This window comes from Manis pentadactyla, chromosome 15 (genome assembly GCF_030020395.1).
Source record: "Manis pentadactyla isolate mManPen7 chromosome 15, mManPen7.hap1, whole genome shotgun sequence".
NCBI lineage: Eukaryota > Metazoa > Chordata > Mammalia > Pholidota > Manidae > Manis > Manis pentadactyla.
In genome coordinates, this window is record NC_080033.1 from 2,078,259 (window position 1) to 2,096,755 (window position 18,497).

The 18,497-nt window shown below is 53.6% G+C and overlaps 1 protein-coding gene and 1 long non-coding RNA gene across 3 annotated transcripts in view; one reads left to right on the forward strand and one right to left on the reverse strand.

Moving 5' to 3' along the window:
• SLC8A2 (solute carrier family 8 member A2) overlaps nucleotides 1-18,278 on the forward strand; it is a 28,713-nt gene extending 10,435 nt beyond the window's left edge. For both annotated transcript variants that reach the window (XM_036885633.2, XM_036885634.2), the window contains exons 4-10: nucleotides 4,446-4,868; nucleotides 9,120-9,223; nucleotides 9,373-9,390; nucleotides 10,751-10,875; nucleotides 11,184-11,283; nucleotides 15,210-15,488; nucleotides 16,859-18,278. In XM_036885633.2, coding sequence (XP_036741528.2) covers nucleotides 4,446-4,868; nucleotides 9,120-9,223; nucleotides 9,373-9,390; nucleotides 10,751-10,875; nucleotides 11,184-11,283; nucleotides 15,210-15,488; nucleotides 16,859-17,235 — 1,426 coding nt within the window. In that variant the 3' untranslated portion in view covers nucleotides 17,236-18,278. The remainder of the gene's footprint in view (nucleotides 1-4,445; nucleotides 4,869-9,119; nucleotides 9,224-9,372; nucleotides 9,391-10,750; nucleotides 10,876-11,183; nucleotides 11,284-15,209; nucleotides 15,489-16,858) is intronic.
• Nucleotides 15,460-16,849, reverse strand: LOC130680944 (uncharacterized). Its single transcript, XR_008994003.1, has 3 exons — nucleotides 16,702-16,849; nucleotides 16,158-16,300; nucleotides 15,460-15,562 (listed from the first exon to the last, which is right to left on the reverse strand). It is a non-coding gene; the product is annotated as an uncharacterized LOC130680944 (long non-coding RNA).
• Nucleotides 18,279-18,497: the final 219 nt, after the last annotated feature.

Genomic DNA, 18,497 nt, shown 5'->3' on the forward strand with positions numbered 1-18,497 from the left:
CAAATTGCCATAGTTTTAAGCTGTTATGCATATGAAGTGTCAGGTGATGGTAAGTGCCACACGGGAAAGTTAAGTGGGATGAAAAGAGAGAGATGGTACCCAGGTCTTCGGTCCCACCACACACCAACCACCCTCGGCACTCTACGGTGGCCCCTATTCCAGTCCCTCTGCAGTACTTTGTGCAGACCTGTGACCCTCCCTCAGCAATTCCTACTGAGCACCTACTATGTGCCAGATGCTTTTGGTGGGGGGATGGTAGGGGGGGTTCAACATGGAACAGTAAATAAGATAACTTCTCTGTCCTCATGTGGCCCACAGTGTTCTTTATCTATTGTAGTTCTTCTGTCCATACCACACTCTTTCAAGAATTATAGCTGTACAGTATACTTTGCTAACCACTGTGCAAGTCTCCCAGAGTTTCCTATAGTAATAACATTTATCACGTTTCTACTATGTGCCAGAAATGGATCTGGGCAATGGAAACCAGCAGTGAATAAGATACACAAAGTCCCTGCCCAAATGGAGGTGACATTCTCATGGGAAAGACAGGCCATTAGGAAGAATACACTGTGTATGTCAAGGGGTGGTAAGAGCTATGACAAAGCTCAGAGTTGGTGGCTGAGCTTTTCACGGGCTCCACCTAAGTAGTCGGCCTGGGGTAAAGCTGGGGCTGAACTGTTCACAGATCTTTGGTTCTGCCATCACACAGCAGTCAGTCGCTCATCCCTTTAACTCTTCTCTTGCTGGAGCTGAGGGCTCTGGTCCACAGAGCTTCAGTTCCATCACTGTGCCTCAGTAGCCCAGGCCCCCTCTCCGCCCCATCACATCTTCCTGTCTTTCCGCTGCTTTGGACATTTGAAGGTCTTTCCCTCCAGGTCAGTCAGTCCAGGACCCTTTGTCTGCCCCACCCCCACCTTCTCCTGAGTAGGGCACCACCATTCATGGATCTTTGTTCTGTCATCCTGTAGCATGGGATCCCTTCAGCCACCCATGACATTGTCCTCCCATCCTGTTCCCGCCGTCCCACCTCCTTTGATTGAGCAAAAGGCATTCACCATCTTGGGACTTGCCGTCATTCAATTTCTTCACCATTGTGTTCTTACCCACACCCCTGGTCTGTATTGGCCCCATCAAAGCCCTGAAGCTTTACCCTGTGCCCTGTTCCTTGGACAGTTCCTGCCTCAGTCTGGACAGGCAGGGTTGTCATATACAGTTGTTGAGGTTGTGCACTGCATAAGAGCACCACATCTAAGGAAGCTCTAGTCACATGGTGGACATTGTAGATCTGGATGTCTATTATGACAATTTCCTGATTCATGGAAATAAACTGTCTTGAAGAAGGGAAGCCTTTTTCTAATTTGCCCACAGGTATCAAATGGGCTAGGGTGTCCTGTGGACCTGTCTCTCCAAATTAAACATGATTTCTGAGGCCCCCACCCCAAACAGCACAACTGTTCCAAGATTCTGAAATATAAGCCCCTATAATCGTAATATACTAAGGGCCTACAGTTCTAAGATGCCAGGATTCCCACATTTTGGTATTCTAATTCATACCCCAAGCAGTCTCTGATTTGACAGACCTAGGATTTTCATTTTCTCAGATCTTCTTTATTGTGTTAGAACACGAGCCCTGTAAATCTAGCCTTCTGTGATTCTGATACCTGGTTTCTAAAAACCCCCTTGTTCTTTTCCTCCCCAACTTTTCATCTCGAAAAATTTCGTACCTACAGAGGGCTGCAAAAACAATTTGGCAAATCTTCACTCAGATTCATCAATTCTTCATCCTTTGTCCTGTTTGCACTTGCCCTATTTAACATATAGTACGATTAATAATTGTGGCACAGCATGAGAGTGAGTAGCAGACAGCATGACCACTCACCCATAAATACTCAAGTGTGCATCTGCTAAGAATAATGGCATTCTCCTACATAATCACAGTGCAGTCATCATGCTTGGGAAATGTAATGCTGAATCAGTATTGTTACCCAATGCACGGCGCATGTTTGCATATCCCCACGTGTCCCTGCAGCGCGTCCTCCTTTATGGCTAAGTTCTCTCTCCCTTCCTCATTTCCCTCCAATCCAGAGCCACGCCTTATATTTGGTTGTCATGTCTCTTTAGCCTTCTTCAGTCTGAGGCAATCCCTCAGCCTTCCCATGACTTCCGTGACCCCAAAGCTTTTGATGATAGGCCAGTTACTACAACAGTGCTCCATTTGGTCTGTCTAGTTTCCACATGATTAGATTCAGGTGATGCACCATTAGCAGGACTCCATGGAAGTGATGTTGTGCCCTTCTTGGTACATTCATACCAGAAGGTGCATGACCCCCCACTTGTCCAGCTGAATCATTTGATAAAGATGGTGCTAAAATCTTCACATTCTTCTGCCCCTTAAGTTTACATATCTAACATTCCATAACATGAGGATTTTAAGATGCTAATAATATACAACTGTCACTAGCTAACTTCTATCAAGTGCTTCCCCTGTATTAACTCAATCTTCCTAACGTGTCATGAAGTAGACACTGTTATTAGCTCCATTTTACAGATGAGGGAGCTGTAGGGGCAAAGCTCAGGGGGCTGCAGAATGTTAACTGCCGGAGATCACACACAGCATGGCGGCCAAGCCTGGCCTGGAACAGGTCAGCCCACCCCTCTGGGTGACTTACCACCATGGACAGCGTTTCCCACCCTGAGGGCTACAGCAACAGGATGCCCCTTATCCCTCCACGTCAAGTCCTGTCTCTGGTCTGCCTCTTTGCCAGAACCTTGGGGTCCCTCTGTCCCTCCCACAGAGGAACTTCTCTCGGAGAACTGGAGCCCAGGACCCCTTTCTTATAAAAGTAATCATAATAATGATAGTGAACACTTATCAGTCACACCTGTTTCAGAAATGGTGCCAAGCTCCATGGAGGGAGGGATTGGGAAGGGAAATCATAGATTCTCGAGACGTACTAACATCCAGAGCCATTTTGATGTCTACAGCTGTGCCAGGAGGAGCCCACTCACTCTGTCCCTTCAAAGTTTCACCCTGACTTATCTAATATCACTGCCTCATTCTCACACCTGCCCCGTTATAGAGCATCTTGGGGGTGTGTGCTTCAGAGACTCACATAACTGATGCTCTTTTAAACCTAAGCCACCTCACGTCCATCCTCTGCTCATTGGTTTCCCATGGTTCCTGTTTCACTGTGGCCCACCAGGGCCCTGGACACCTGCCCTTGTTCCCTCTGTGACATCATCTCCCATGCTCTCTCCCTTGCTCCCTCTGCTCCAACGACACTGGCCTCCTCACTGTTCCACAAACACATCAACCTATTCTTGCCTCAGGACATTTGCACTGGCTGTTCCCTTTACCAGGAATACTCTTCTCCAGATACCCTCCACGTGGCTCCCTCCTTTAGGTCTCTGCTCAATTGTCCCGTCCTCAGGAAAGCTTTCCCTGACACCTTAACACAGCACCCTCTCCTCTTTTTCCTCTATTTTTCTCCACAGCACCATCACCACCTGACATTATATTATCTGTTTATTATTCATCTCCTGCACTAGAACAGAAGTTCCACAAGGGCAGGGATTTTTCTGTGATATGGTTTTGCTATTTCCAACAGTAAGAACAGTGCGTGGTACACAGCAGGTATTCAATAAATTATTTGTTGAATGAATGGACTGTAATTAAGTAATCAAATGCATAACTGTCGCTGTGGTATGGCTGTTCCTTGGAGCTGTGAGCCCTGTGAAGACAGGGCCCATTTGCTGCTGTATTCTCAGCACTGCTGGGCACAGAGCACAGAGTTGGTGCTCAGGGAGTGTTTGTTGAATGAATGAATGATGCAGATTTTAGGCGTGTGGACTTTCCCTTGTGAGTACCTGGGAGCAAAGAAGGGTGTTTATCAGAAGCATGACAAGGTCAGTTTGGGCCCTGCATTCCTGCTATAAGTGTGGTCCATGTACCAGGACCATCCACATCCCATGGAACAGAGTTAGAAATACAGTCTTGAAATCCAGAGCTAATGAACCATAATCTGCTATTTTAACAGAATCCCCCAGGGGCTTTGTGTGCACATTAAGGTCTGAAATGCATGCTCCTCTCCAGTCTGGGACTTTGCATGTGCTGTTCCCTCTGCCTGGAGCACTCCTGCCCACTAAAGCCTCCCCAAGGAAGCCTGCCTTATGTCACCTTCACTGTTGTCTGTTTTATGCTGGCTCTCCTATTCCACATGGGTTCGCTGGAGGCACCAGCTATCTTGTTCCCCTTCTGCGTCCCCTCCCTTCCAGAAGCCCACCCTGATTCACTTTCAGTATTACTTGTTTAATACCTGCCCACCTTGTGAGGCCTACCATGGCGCTGCCTCCTCCAGGAAGCCGGCCCTGATCCCCTCTCCCCCCGCCACTCCACAGCCGTTGACCGACCTTCAACCCTCTCTTTCCCTCCTCCTGTGCCGTAGCGAGGGCACGCTGGTGTTCAAGCCGGGCGAGACGCAGAAGGAGCTGCGCATCGGCATCATCGACGACGACATCTTCGAGGAGGACGAGCACTTCTTCGTGCGGCTGCTGAACCTACGTGTGGGCGATGCACAGGGCATGTTCGAGCCCGATGGCGGCGGGCGGCCCAAGGGGCGGCTGGTGGCACCGCTGCTGGCCACCGTCACCATCCTGGACGACGACCACGCGGGCATCTTCTCCTTCCAGGACCGCCTGCTGCACGTGAGCGAGTGCATGGGCACCGTGGACGTGCGCGTCGTGCGCAGCTCGGGCGCGCGCGGCACCGTGCACCTCCCCTACCGCACGGTGGACGGCACGGCGCGCGGCGGCGGCGTGCACTACGAGGACGCCTGCGGCGAGCTGGAGTTTGGCGACGACGAGACCACGTGAGCGCTGACCGCCGCAGGGGAGACGCGGCTGGACCGGCGGGAAGGGCGGGTCCCAGGCCTGGGAGGCGCTACCCGGATTGTAGCTTGACACGGGCGGTGGACGTGGGCGGGGCGCTGGAATCCGTGGGGCGTGCTCAGTTGGTGGGCGGGGCTTGGGTGGGACCTTGCCTGTGAAATGGAGGACTGGGAGGTGGGCCAGGCCTCGAGAGGGGGAGGAGCAGGGAAGAGTAGGGAGGAGACTAAAGGTGATGGGGGGACGGGCGTGGAAGGGGCCTGGAGCAAGGCCGGTCTGGGGAGAGGAGGGCGGCACCGGGAGAGGAAGGGCCCGGAGGAGAAGAGAGGGGACCAGATAAAGGCCTGGGAGGGGAGGGTGAAGGTAGTAATTGGCAGAGGGTGGAGAGAGTGTAGCCTGAGGAGAGGAGCCCGGGGGGAGGAGGGGAGGGTCCTGTCGAGGTGAGACGGTCTCTGTGGAAATGGGGTGCGAGTCTGAAGAATGGGGAAGGGGCAGGGCTTAAGGCTACAGATGGGGGTAGGGACACATGGAAATTGACCAGAACTGCGGTAGAGGGCGGGGCCTACGTTGTTGGGCGGGGTCTGCGAAAAGGGGTGGAGCTTGTGGGTAGGAGGAAGACCTAGGGAAATGGCACACCGTAGGGGAATGTGGGCGAGGCTTTGGGAAAAGACTGAGTAGGAATTTGGGGGCAGGTCCTGGGGTGACACCGGGGAAAGTGGAGGGCTGGGGCTTGGGAAAGTGGGGTGAGGGGTCTGGGGAGGTGGACCAAAAACTCAGGCATACATGTGAACATACAGGCATGTAGACACACAGTGACAACCAACACGCACGCCGGCGCAAACACACAGCCCGGACAAGCGCGCTAAAACAGTCAGGGCTGTCCTCACGCCCAGTCACACGACCAGCGCCTTACACGGCGCCAGTCTCCTCAGTCTCCCCCATGTGCGCTTGCAGCCTCACGTCCTCCACCGCCTGCCTGGGATGCGGCCGGCGCGGCCCCCTGGCCCGCTTCCTGTCGCCCCCGCGCGCCCGTCTGTCTCCAGCCTCCGCCGCCCACACTCCTCCCCCCAGGCGCCCCCCTCCTTCTCCCCTCCCAGCCACTGTGCTCGGCCTCCGCTCCCCCTGTCTCTCCATCTCTCCCATCGCGTCTCTGGGTCGCACTTCCTGCTAGTCTCCCTCTGGGTCTCTGTTTTGGTCTCTACATCTCTGTCCCCAGTATCTAGCTATCTAACCTGGTTATGGTTCGGACAGGGCTCTTCCATATCTTTCCTTCTCTCTGTCTGGCTTGGGTTGAGTGCTTGGGCTGGGGACTGAGGGCACTATCCCAGTCCCCGTCTCTCACACCAGAGGCACGGGGGATAGGGAGAGTGGTCTTTCTGCTTGTTCTGGTCCTTCCTGTAGTCTAACCCACTTCCCTCCTGCTGCTGCGACCCCACAGGCCCTCTCCTCCCCCACACGGCTTCCCCAGGCTGGGACACCCTCTGTCCCTCGCCCCCGCCCCCGCCCAAGCTTCCAGCTGTGGCTTCAGGAGACAGAGAACAGGAGGCTAATTAGCGTTTAGGGAAACACATCCGTCTTCTGACTGGCAGGCGCTAATTAGAGGTGCTTGGAAGCAGCCCGGCTGGAGGGGTGGCCCCGGGCAGGATCAACACAGAGATGGAGGAGAGACGCCCAGAGAGGGGATGGCGGGGAGAGAATGCAGGAGGTGGGGGGGACAAACAGGCACCCAGAGACAGGGAGGCCTAGAGAAAAAGAGAGAGAGGCAGAGATAGTAACAGAGAAACACGGAAAAGAGAGGCAGAGAACATGAGAGAGAGAGAAAGATAGAAACTTAAGAGACAGGTACAAAAGGAGAAGGAAACAGAGACTGATACTCCGAGAGAGGGAGAGACTGAGAGGCTGAGATCAGGGGGACCAGAGGAGGCGAGACGGAGGGGACATAGAAAGAGAGACATGCTCAGCACTGAGAGAAACACAGTGGGACTCGGGGAAGGAATCCTCCTCCCGATGCTAGTGAGAGAAGAGTGGGTCACTGAGAGAGGACGAGAGACGGGGTGAGAAAGAGACAGGGTCTGAGATCGGGGGGCAGGGCAGGAGAGAGGCTGGACTCCCCAGGAAACAGGAGGGCAGGCACGAGGTGACAGACGTCCAGCTGGGGAGGAAGAGGCTTCCCTTGACCTCAGGAAGTCCTGCCCTTGTCTGGCTCAAGTCCCTCTGGCTGTTCCCTATGGGTTGGGTTTCTCCTCCTCCTGGGTCCCCTCAGGGCGTGCCTGTCAGGGTGCCAGTTGGCCCGCCTGTCACCGTGTGTCAGTCACTACTTATGCGTGGAGCACGGCCTGTCTGTGAGGGGATGAGCGTCGGAGCTGTGTGTACATCGCCTTGTCAGCATGTCACCGTGTCAGCAGCTGTCTGCGTGTGTCAGGGCCTGTGAGGGGTGTCTCAGGCGATCGCACTCCTCGCCGCGCGGTGTTTCAGCACCGCGGACAGCTCCCTGCCCAATCCTGAGGTGGGGGCGCCATTTCTTTCCGCCCACGGGAAGTTTAAAATATTCTGAGACTGGGAGGGGATGAGGGTGGAGGTGGGCACGTGCCCTCACATGACCGTCCTGTGTGTGTCCGTCTTTGCGTGGGTGTTGCTGTGTCCTGTGCATGTGGATGTAGAGACGGGTCCGTGGAGTGACGGTATGACTGAGACCCTTTCAGATGGATTGTGTTGGCTCTGGCTGTTCCATTCTGTGGACACTGAGAGACCAAGGCGGGGAGAGAAGGACACAGATAAAGAAAGGCGGGGAAATGGAGAGAGACTGGAACAGGAGGGTCAGAGACAGAGACAGACACACAGAAAGGATGACATGGCCAGAGAGACAGAAGAAGAATGAGACCAAAAGGCAGAAAGAGAACATTGCAAGGAGTGAACAGACACTAAAAGTCAGAAAGAACAAGGTAAAAGAAAGGAGTGAGTGCATGGTACCACAGCGGGGGTCTGCAGGCTGGCGGTGTCACGGCTGTGGTGGGGGTGTTGCGCTGAGAGGCATCTGGTCCCTGAGATTTTGCCACCGCATAGAGAATGGCGGTGGGGTGTGATGGTGTGTGGGTGTGGGCGGTGTGACTGGCTGTGCTTCCTCTGCTGGCTGACTGTGTAGGCTGGGTGTTTGTGCTTCGGGGTTCTGGGGCCAGGTCTTGTGGTTCCTACAGCTACATATTCCTACAGAAAATGCTGCTAATGGCAGAGCTGTGGACTTGCTGGGGTCGCTGGTCTTAGTGATCAAGGGGGTTAGGTGTGTGCCAGAGGGACAGATAACTTCTGGCGGTGCATCCCCTGCCACCCTCTGGTTCCTTAGCATGGGGATGCTGAGAAAATCACTTAGTTCTCAGTTAACCCTCCAAATGGGGTCAGGACAGAGGGCAGAAAACCGGGGAAGGTCTCCTGGGCTGAAGGATTCAAGTTAGCGAATGTTTATGGAGGGCTACTCTAATCCAGGCATTGTTCTGGGTGCTGGGAGTACAGCAGAGAACATAAATGAACAAAGACCACTGACCTGGTGGGACTTACAATTAGAGGAGGCAAATGGTAAATGATATGCGAACACATTAGATGGTGTGTTAGAAGGTGATATAGAACAGAGAAGACATAGAGCAGGGTAAGGGGGACAGGCATGCTGGGGTGGATTTCGTTATTCATGAAGGTGATGGGAGTGGGCCTCACTGAGAAGAAAGGGAAGTGTGAAAAGAGAAGTGGAGGAACAGAAGGAGTAAGCTAGGGGAAGAGTGTTCTAAGTGGAAGGAACAGCCAGTGCAAAGGCCCTGAGGCATGAGCAGGCCTGGTTCCAGGAACAGTGGGGAGGCCAGTATAGCTGGAGTGAGCAAAGGGGAGAGGGGTGGGAGGCCAGAAAGGGAACAAGGGCCAGATTGTGGGCCATTCTGAGGACCTAGGCTATTATTCCCAAAGAGATAGGAGCCATGTGAATATTTTGAGCAGAGGAAGGACCCGATCTAACTAAGATTTTAGCAGGATTCCTCAGGTTGCTCTCTAATAAACTTCAGCTTTCTCAGCTGTGTCTGGGCTTGTTTCTGTCAAATGGAGATGATTAGAGAGCCTCCCTCTGATAGTGGTTGTAAGGATTAATGAGGATGCAGCACCTGGGATGGAGTGGGTGCTCAAGGGGCTGGGTGGCTAATGGGCAAGTTAGTGGTTTCGAGGAGGGAGCCTTAAGCTGGGGTCCGCCTCCCTTTCAGGAAAACTCTTCAGGTGAAGATAGTGGATGACGAGGAATATGAGAAAAAGGATAATTTCTTCATCGAGCTGGGCCAGCCTCAGTGGCTGAAGCGAGGCATTTCAGGTGAGGACCGACGCGGGGGCTCTGGGAGAGCTACGAATCCCAGGGAGGGAGACCCTGAGAGACCCAGTCATGGGCTCTGCCTTCAAGCCCATGGCTCTGAGTTCCCAGGGATGTGATCTCACTTTCTCTTTGTCTCTGTCTCTCCCCAGCTCTGCTTCTCAATCAAGGTGAGTGGGGTGACCCGCCGGGCTTTGTCCGGAGGGGAGATGCTGGAGGGAGATCTCAGGGGAGGTCGTGTTCTCAGTCACCCCTCCAGGTCCGGTTTGAGGCAGGTTAGAGGTAGAGATAAAGGTAGATTTGGGCTGGGTGAGGGTTGGAGCTAGCCTTAGGGTTGGTGGGGTCCATTGAGTTTCAGGTTACAGGGAGGGATTCAGAGGCCAAGACCATGTTTTGTTTATAGTTAGGGTTGGAAGAATGGTTAAGCCATAGACTCCATTCTGGGTTTGTGGTGGGGTCAGAGAGAATCAGGTTTGGGGTTGATTAGGACTGGGGTGGGATTAGGATTTGGAATCAGGACTCAGACTGGCTCAAGGTTAGCATTAAGCTGGAGGTTGCTTGCTGGGTTTGTGGTGAGATCAGATTAGAAATGGGGTCGGATTTAAGTCAAAGGTAAGGTGAGTTTGGGGGATTTGTGGTTAGAACGTCAGGTCAGAGATTGGGGTGGGAGTTGGGGCCAGGGGCAGTGGCTTGGAAATAGTGACAGAGTAGTTTTGGAGTTGAGATCAGAATCAGAGTTGGAAGTTAGGATCAGGGTTAGACTAGAGATTGGACTAGTCAGGGTAAATAATAGAAGCTTCTGTAACAAATAGCCCAGATCCCCATAGCTTAACTCAGTAAAAGTCATTTCTTGCTTGGGCAGAGTCTTCTGAGTGTTCCTGGTTGGAAGGCGGCTCTCTTCTGAGAGTTGGGGTTGGATTGGTGCTAGGCTTGCAGCAAAGTGTCAACACACTTTGGGGAGATAAATGAGCTCAGGGCCAAGATTTGTACTAAAATGGTGTATCCCCCTCTTTCCTCACCTCCTCAAACATACTCAAGGGTGTTTTCAGAGCTTGGATGTAGAGCCCAGGCCTCCCCCCATGAGGATGGTGAGGATGGTGATAATGATAACGATGTTGGTGATAATAATAAAGATAATAATGTTCTTGGCTATTCGTTGTGTGCAAGGCACTGTGCTGAGCACTTCACATGAATTAACTCCTTTAGCTTTTTCACAGCCTCCCTGTGAGGTAGGGATTGTTATTCTACCCATTTTACTGATATGAACACAGGCTCAGAGAGGCTAAGGCATTGCCCAAAGTCACACAGCCCCCACTGTATGAACCCCAGAGCTCACCAGCTGAGCTGGGTCTCAGATTGAGGGCATAATGGTGGTCAGATGGGAGGCTGGGGCAGGCTAGGGGGATGTCACCAAAGAGGCTTCCCAGAGGACAACAGAGTTTCTTTATCTATGGGAACAGGTAATGAAGGCATCACAGGCCCAATTACGTAGGCCTCCTGAGAGTCTAACTCGCATCCTTCATGCTGCAGGGGATGGAGACAGGAAGCTGACAGCTGAGGAGGAGGAGGCTCGGAGGATAGCAGAGATGGGCAAGCCGGTTCTCGGGGAAAACTGCCGGCTGGAGGTCATCATTGAGGAGTCATATGACTTTAAGGTGACTTTCTGGGGTCTCGTCTTCCTGGGGTCTTGCCTGAGTCGTTTCCTTAGGGAGAGCCCAGGAGGGGGGTTCACTACAAGGGTTGCAAGGAAGGGGATGCCAAGGGTCCGAGGCCATCCTCCAGGCCCCTCAGCACCATGGACAGCACATGCCTCCCATTTTTCCCCCCCTGGCTATTGGAACTGGGGTGTGGAAGATTGAGGACCCCTGGGGTGTGGGCCCCGAGGCCCAGTTCCTCTCGTGAGGCTTCAGGGTGCCCTGAGATGATCGTGGGCAGTGACCTCTCCCCCACCTTTCATCCCCAGAACACGGTGGATAAACTCATCAAGAAAACCAACTTGGCTTTGGTGATTGGGACCCATTCATGGAGGGAACAGTTTTTAGAAGCAATTACGGTGAGCGCAGGTAAGTGGGGAGGGAGGAGAAAGGGAGAGAGAGAGGAGAGAGAGGATGGAGAGACAGAGATGGGGAGGCAAAAAGAGACATGGAGAAAGAGAGAAAAGTGAATGGAAAGAAGGAAAGAGGGACAAGGAGAGGACAGAGAGCAACAGGAAATAGGGAAGAAAACAAAACAAAACACGGAGAGACAGACACAAAGAGAAAGAGAAAGAAGCAGAGAGACACAGACCAAGGAAAAGATGGGGAACAATGACAAACAGGAGACACACCCGGGGAATCATGGAGAAAGACAGAGGTGCAGAGAGAGTGCAAGCGACATAGAGAATGGAGTGAGTGACATGCAGAGGGTCAGAGAGAGAGGCAGGTGGCTCGCAGACGCAGTGAGAAAGGGAGACAGAGACAAGGGCAGGGGGGAAGAGGTGCAGGGAGGGGGGACCCCGCGGGCTTTCTCCTGGTGTCGGGCCTTTGGAGGGTGGGAGCATGTTAAGTGGCATGGCCTCCCCAGACAGAGCCCAGGCTCCTCTGTTGCCATGGAGACGGTCACCACGGCACCCAGCTGTTTCCCACCTGTGGGTTCCCATCCTCCTTAGGCCTTAGACAGGTCCATACTGCCCCCCTGTGGTCAGAGACACGGTGACACGGATTCACAGACCATTGGAGAGACTAACATGGGCCATTTGTGGTCCAGATTGGGGGAAACTGAGGCCCAGAGAGAGAGAAGGAAATGCCCTGAAGTCCCACAGGGAATCCAGAAAGGGCCAACATGGAACTCAGGGCTTCTGTCCCTTACACAACATCGCGTTTCCTGCAGGGAGGCATAGCTGGCGGGAACTGAAAACACAAGGCGTTGCAGTTGGAAAGAAACTGGTTGTGAGATCAACCAGTCTTCCGTCCTTTGGGGATGGAAAAATACAGGGCAGCAGGCCCAAAGAGACAAGATTGGAGGCCTAAGAAAAACAGGGTAGCGTCTCCCTCCGAAGTCATATTCTTTTGACATTTCTTTCTGAGGGATCCTCTGGACCATTTCTATGCAGGACATTTCCGGGGACAAAGAGAACAATGGCAGCTTGGGCCCTGTCCTCACAGTCTAGTGGGGGAGATAGACCTGCCACAAGAGAGTGACAACCCAGAGTGGGCAGGGCTGGGACAGAGGACCCCAGGGAGCTGTGGGAGCCCCAGTAGGGTGTCTGACCCAGCCCAAAGGGTAGGGAGGGCTTCCTGGAGGAGGAGGCTTCTGAGCTGGGTCTTCAAGTTGGAATAAGAGTTAGCCAGGAGGAGAGAGGACAAGAATGTTCCAGGCAGAGAGAAAACTGAGTGCAAAGTCTGGAAGTATGTTGAGGGAAGGTGACCAGTTTTGTGTGTGAAAAAGAGGCACTGGGTGGGGCTGGAGCAAGCAGGGTCTGGACCATGCAAGTCTTTGTGGGCCACAGTAGGGAGCTGGGGTGTTATTTGGTGCATGGGGGGCCAGGAGCATTTTGAAGGAAGGCAGATGGTGGCGTTCGAGATTTCTTGAGAAGGAAGAGGAGGTGGGGCCGGAGTGCGTGAAGGCTGCCAGGCCGGCAGGAGGCGGACACTCGGGCCTCCGGGGTGCAGGGAGAAGCTTGAGCTTTATCCTGAGACCCGCGGTGGTGGCCGCAGAGGCCCACCGGCTGTCAGGTGGGGGGTGCAAAGCAGGTGACCAGAGCAGAGGAAAGAGTGGGTTGGAGGGAGAGTAAACCGTGGCAGTAAAGACAACAGGCAATCATGACAATGTGTGGAGCACCCGGCGGCCTCAAAGTCCATTTACTGCCTAAGCCTATTTAGGTAGCGGTGCCCACCCAGTGCTTGATCCTTTCGCACTGTTGACTGGCCCTGTGAGCGCATGGCTGTTTAGGGCATGGCTGGAAAAGCGCAGCTCTCGCTCCCTTAGGGGATGAATCATGTCCAGCTTGCACTCAGAGGCGTTTTTGTGTTTCCTTTACCTGCCTTCCTCGACTGGAAGCCAGGTTGGACCTGGAGCATCTTTGAATCCCCCAGACACCGGCAGGGGCCCTCAACAGTAGCTGTCACACTGGAGATGGACCAGGCACACAGCATTTGACATGGCCTGACTCATGTGGCCAGCACAGCCCTCTCTTGAGGCAGGTCCAGTTTTTACTCCCACTTCTTAAATTGGCGTCAGAGGCTCAGAGTGGTTAGGATACTGGTTCTGGATCACACAGAGGATCAAGGGCTTGATGCCAGGGAGGTGGCAAGGGCTTGACACCAAAACCACAGATGCAATAGTGAGGCTCCCTCTAGATGGGAAACACTGGAGAAGTAGGCATAGGCCTGTGCCTGTCCATTCTGGAATGCCAAGCCCAGGAGTACAGGCAGCCAATGCAGGATTTGAAACAAGGCAGGGAGAAGCCCCAAGAGATGCAGTGATAGCAGCCCCTTCCCTCTTGGACCTCGGCCATGTCTCACTATGTCAGCCAGGGATGTGTTCAGCAGCAGACAACAGAAAACTTGACCACAACTGGCTTAGGCACAGTAGAGTTTTATTTTTCTTACAGAACAAAAAAATCTGTAAGAGGCAGTATAGAGTTAGCAGCAGCCCCGTAGTATCATTAAACACCGAGGCCCTTTTATTTCTTTTTCCCATTCTCAGCTTTTGCCTTCATGGTTGCAAGATTGCTGCTGCAGCTCCTGGTATCAAGTCCATATTCCAGGCAGGAAGAAAGAGGAAGCAGGGAACCAGAAAGGAGCAGCATGCCTGTTATGTTCAAGTTTCCAGTTTTAGTTTCTAATCCCATGTTACCTAGAGTCACAACAAAATCTCATTCTTTGAGATATAGCATGTAGAACCAAGAAACTCACAGACCACTGAGTTAAGTAAGCATTTACAAATTAAAACATTGATTTTTTTTTTCTTAACAAGCCAAGTGGCTAAAGTGAGCCAGAAAAGTGGGAAAAGGATATACATCCTGAATCCCCAAGCCCATCAGTCTCTCTCTGCCATCAGGTGTCCTCTTCTCCCTGACATTACAAGGGACCCTTAGGTTGAAACAGGGGACGTGGCTCCGTGATTTCATGGCCAGACTTTTATTCCCTGACTTGCTCTGAGTGACTGGTCAGGGGTTACAGTGTCTCTTATCAACGCCTTTCCAGATTTAATGCTTGGCACACTCAAATGTATTCACTGCATGTCATTTATTGCTTTGTGCTTATCAGTTTAGGGCGAGGCAGACAAAACATTTCATCTGTGCATTCCATTTATACATGTCACTACAGGTTAAAAACAGGTCAAATTTGGTCACAAAATAGGCGACACAAACAACTCTAAGGTTGACTGAGACATCCTTTACAAAGCTCAGAAAACATCCATAACACAGTATCAGGAAAGTTAGCACTTTCCAGAAACCCTCTAATATTTATGTCTCATTGCCAGACTGGGTCACATTACCACTGGTGCAAGGGATTCCGGGAAAGTGAGTTTTTAGCTGAGGACAGGACTGTTGCTAGCTTCAAGGGATTCTGGAAAAATCACTAATGTTAGGTGGGTATTTGGCTGTCTCTATCTGCAAAGGATTCTGAGAAAACAATCACCTTTCTATTGTTAGCTGCAGAAAATCAGAAGAAGTCAGTATTTCTGGCTGGGAAATGACTGTTGGTAACTGTAAAAGCTTCTGGGAAAGGAGTGATTTTAGCTTGGGATATGGCCACCTCTAATAGCAAGGGATCCTGGGAAGCTGATATTTTTGGCTGGGCACATGGCTTCCTCTAGCTTTAAGGGATTCTGGGAAAGTGAATATTTTTACCTGGGCCCATACATTCTTCCAGCTGCAAGGGATTCTGGGAAATCAATTCATTTTACTGGACTCACTATCTGGAAGTTGAGTGAAAAGAGAACCCTGTAGGCAAGGAAGAAGGCATGGGTGTGTGCCCCAGCTGGGGGGGTCGTGTGCCCACAGGGGACGAGGAGGAGGAGGAGGACGGGTCCCGGGAGGAGCGGCTGCCGTCCTGCTTTGACTACGTCATGCACTTCCTGACGGTGTTCTGGAAGGTGCTGTTCGCCTGCGTACCCCCAACCGAGTACTGCCACGGCTGGGCCTGCTTTGGTGTCTGCATCCTGGTCATCGGCCTGCTCACTGCCCTCATCGGGGACCTTGCCTCCCACTTTGGCTGCACTGTTGGCCTCAAGGACTCCGTCAACGCCGTAGTCTTCGTGGCCCTGGGCACCTCCATCCCCGGTAACCCCCCCAGGAGACTGCTTGTCCGAGTAGGTTCTCAGAGAAGCCAGACAGTGGAGCCTAAGAGACTGGCCCTGCGGAAATGAAGGGGTGGAGTCATGTAGACCCGTGTGGAAGATGCCACAGAAATACAGCGGTGGAGCTTAAAAGAAACCAGGCTGGGGTCCCATATTCAATATGTGAATTGAATCCTCCCCAGAAGCAACCAGGCGTAATGTCCCATAGAACTAAGATGATGGGGAACAGTAGACATCAGATGATGGATTCCATAGTAAGGTGGCAGGGCATTGAAGAGATGGGTGTTGGGAGAGGGGGTTCCATAGAACTACAGTGGGGACTTAATAGAAACCATTCAGTGGGTCCATAGAAATGTTAATTACCCCCCCCCACACACACACACCAAGAAACCAGATGGAAGATTCCATAGAACTATGTTGGTGGGCATGACAGACACCAGGCCAGTGACTCTGTTTAACTAGGATGAGGGGCAGAGTAGAAGCCAGATGTCAAAGAAGGGGTGGGGGTGGGGGTGCCATGGAAATCAGATCATGGGGCTTCAGAGACTAGAGTACATGTCCCATTGAAAAACAGTGGCTGTGGTCCCCTCTTCCCAAACAAACCCGAGGGACTGTCCCTTAGAAACCGGGTGGCCAAGACTGAAATCCTTACCAGGTGTGGGGAGCCTGACACCGCTGTTTTCCACACCAGAAGTTCACCAGTCAGGTAGTGGGGCTGCAGGCCTAGAAGGCAGGTGGTGGGTCCCGTAGGAAGCAACCACTGTGAATGTTCAGATGTTCAGAAATGGGTGGAGGCTGTAGAAACCAAGCCACTTGCATGAGTGAACCAAGTGGGGAACTGACAGAAAAGGGGTTGCATGTAGGTGGAACCTGACACTTATTCTGTCCAGCAGTTGGGGGTCATGGGAAGCCGAGAGTGAGTCCCATAGTGAGTAGGCAGCAGGCTCCATAGAATGCAGAGACTGGGTGACACAGAAGTCGGGCAGTGAGTCCCGCAGAAAGTAGGCAGAGCTCCGTAGAAAAGCAGTGGGTTCCCTAGAAAGCAGGCAGCGGATCCTATAGAATATAGGCAATAGGTCCCACAGAGAGCAGACAGCAGGTCTCCACGAAAGAGGCAGCGAGTGCCAAAGCAGGTAGTGGATCCCACTGAATGCATCCAAGTCCCACAGGAGGCAGGCCGCAGGTCTGGCACTGACCGACTTTGCCTCTTGGGTGGGGTCAGGGGCCCCAGGCCGTTCTGTCTGCGCAGCCCCGCAGAAGCGAATGGTGGGGCATCGGGGGGAGTGGAAAACGGGCGACAGGCGCAGGTGAATGCCGTCGCCTGTGGGTGACCGCCCGTCTCTGCCCACGCAGACACGTTCGCCAGCAAGGTGGCGGCGCTGCAGGACCAGTGCGCGGACGCGTCCATCGGCAACGTGACGGGCTCCAACGCCGTGAACGTGTTCCTGGGCCTGGGCGTGGCCTGGTCGGTGGCCGCCGTGTACTGGGCGGTGCAGGGCCGCCCCTTCGAGGTGCGCACCGGCACGCTGGCCTTCTCCGTCACGCTCTTCACCGTCTTCGCCTTCGTGGGCATCGCGGTGCTGCTGTACCGGCGCCGGCCGCACATCGGCGGCGAGCTGGGCGGCCCGCGCGGCCCCAAGCTCGCCACCACGGCGCTCTTCCTCGGCCTCTGGTTCCTCTACATCCTCTTCGCGAGCCTGGAGGCGTACTGCCACATCCGGGGCTTCTAGGCCCTCCCCAGAGACCCGGCCTCCCGCCGGAGACGGCCGCCCCTGCTCGGGACCCGCGCCTCCTTTGTCCTCCAGAGACCCGGCCTCCTCCCCTGGGACTCGGCCTCCCTTTCGCTGGGAATTGATCTCCCTGCCCTCTGTCGCCACCAACAGCCTCCTCCCGGCCCCTGGGGAGCTTCCCCCAGTCCTCCGAGTTACCCACAACTGCATCCCATCACTGGTAGTTACTTACTGTGTACACCCCGGGGGAAATTTCCATCTGGAGGCCTTTCCCGTGAGAACCTGCCCCCAGCGGCTCTCTAGAGAGTCTGCCGTTTTTCTCCCTTGATACCCAGCCTTGCTCCATCTCTTAAGACCTTCTTTCTCTAGAGGACCCTACCACCACCACCGCTGTGAACCTGGGCCCCAGGGCCTCAGAACTCAGCCCTCCCTGGGGGACCCTTGAAGGAGGCTGAGTCACAGATCTCAGCCCTGGCCCCTGACCCTCAGGGAGCTGCGTTGGGCCCTGGGGAGAGGGAGAGGAGCAGGTGGATGCGTGCACAACCGGGGCACATCTTCCCTGATTTCTCCACTCAGGCCCTTGGGAGGACACTAATTCTCGAGGCTTGGAGAAGGTAGGGGAGGAGTTTGGGGTTTCAGAGCTGGAGGAGGCACATTTTGAACCTGCAACTTCTCACATTCCAGTGCCCCCACTCGCCTCCACTACCTCTGAGAGCCCAGCCACACCTTGGGGAGAGGGGGGCTGTGTGTGTATATAGTGTGTTTGGGGAGGGAATGCGGGAGGGTGCATGTCTTAGGGAAAAGGAACAACAGACTGAACTTTTGAGAGGGCAGCAGACTTCCCCAGCCATGAGAATCAGCTTTGGGGAGGAGGCCAGGAATCAAAGGGACTCCAGTCGATCTCCCATAACAATCTAGAAGGCTCATTTTGCCCTCAGTGCCAGCCAATCCGGGCAGGACCCTCGAGGAGGAGACCGAGGGTCCCAGAGGACCACTGCTGCAAGCCAGCAAATGCTGCCACATCTCTGCTGGATGGGGAGCAGGGTGGGTGGGGGGGTCGGCCTGGAGCCAGGGGGTCTAGGTGGGCACTTTTAACTTTGGAGCTACCCGTCTGTAGGTAGGTCATGCGCGTTTTATTACTGTTGACGTTTCCTGTCCAAAGGACAACACACTGGGAGTGTGGGGAGCGCTGCCCACTTCTTGGGACCCTAAGGATGACCCTGTAACACCCGCTTCCCGCAGGTTTTTAGCGTCATACGTCC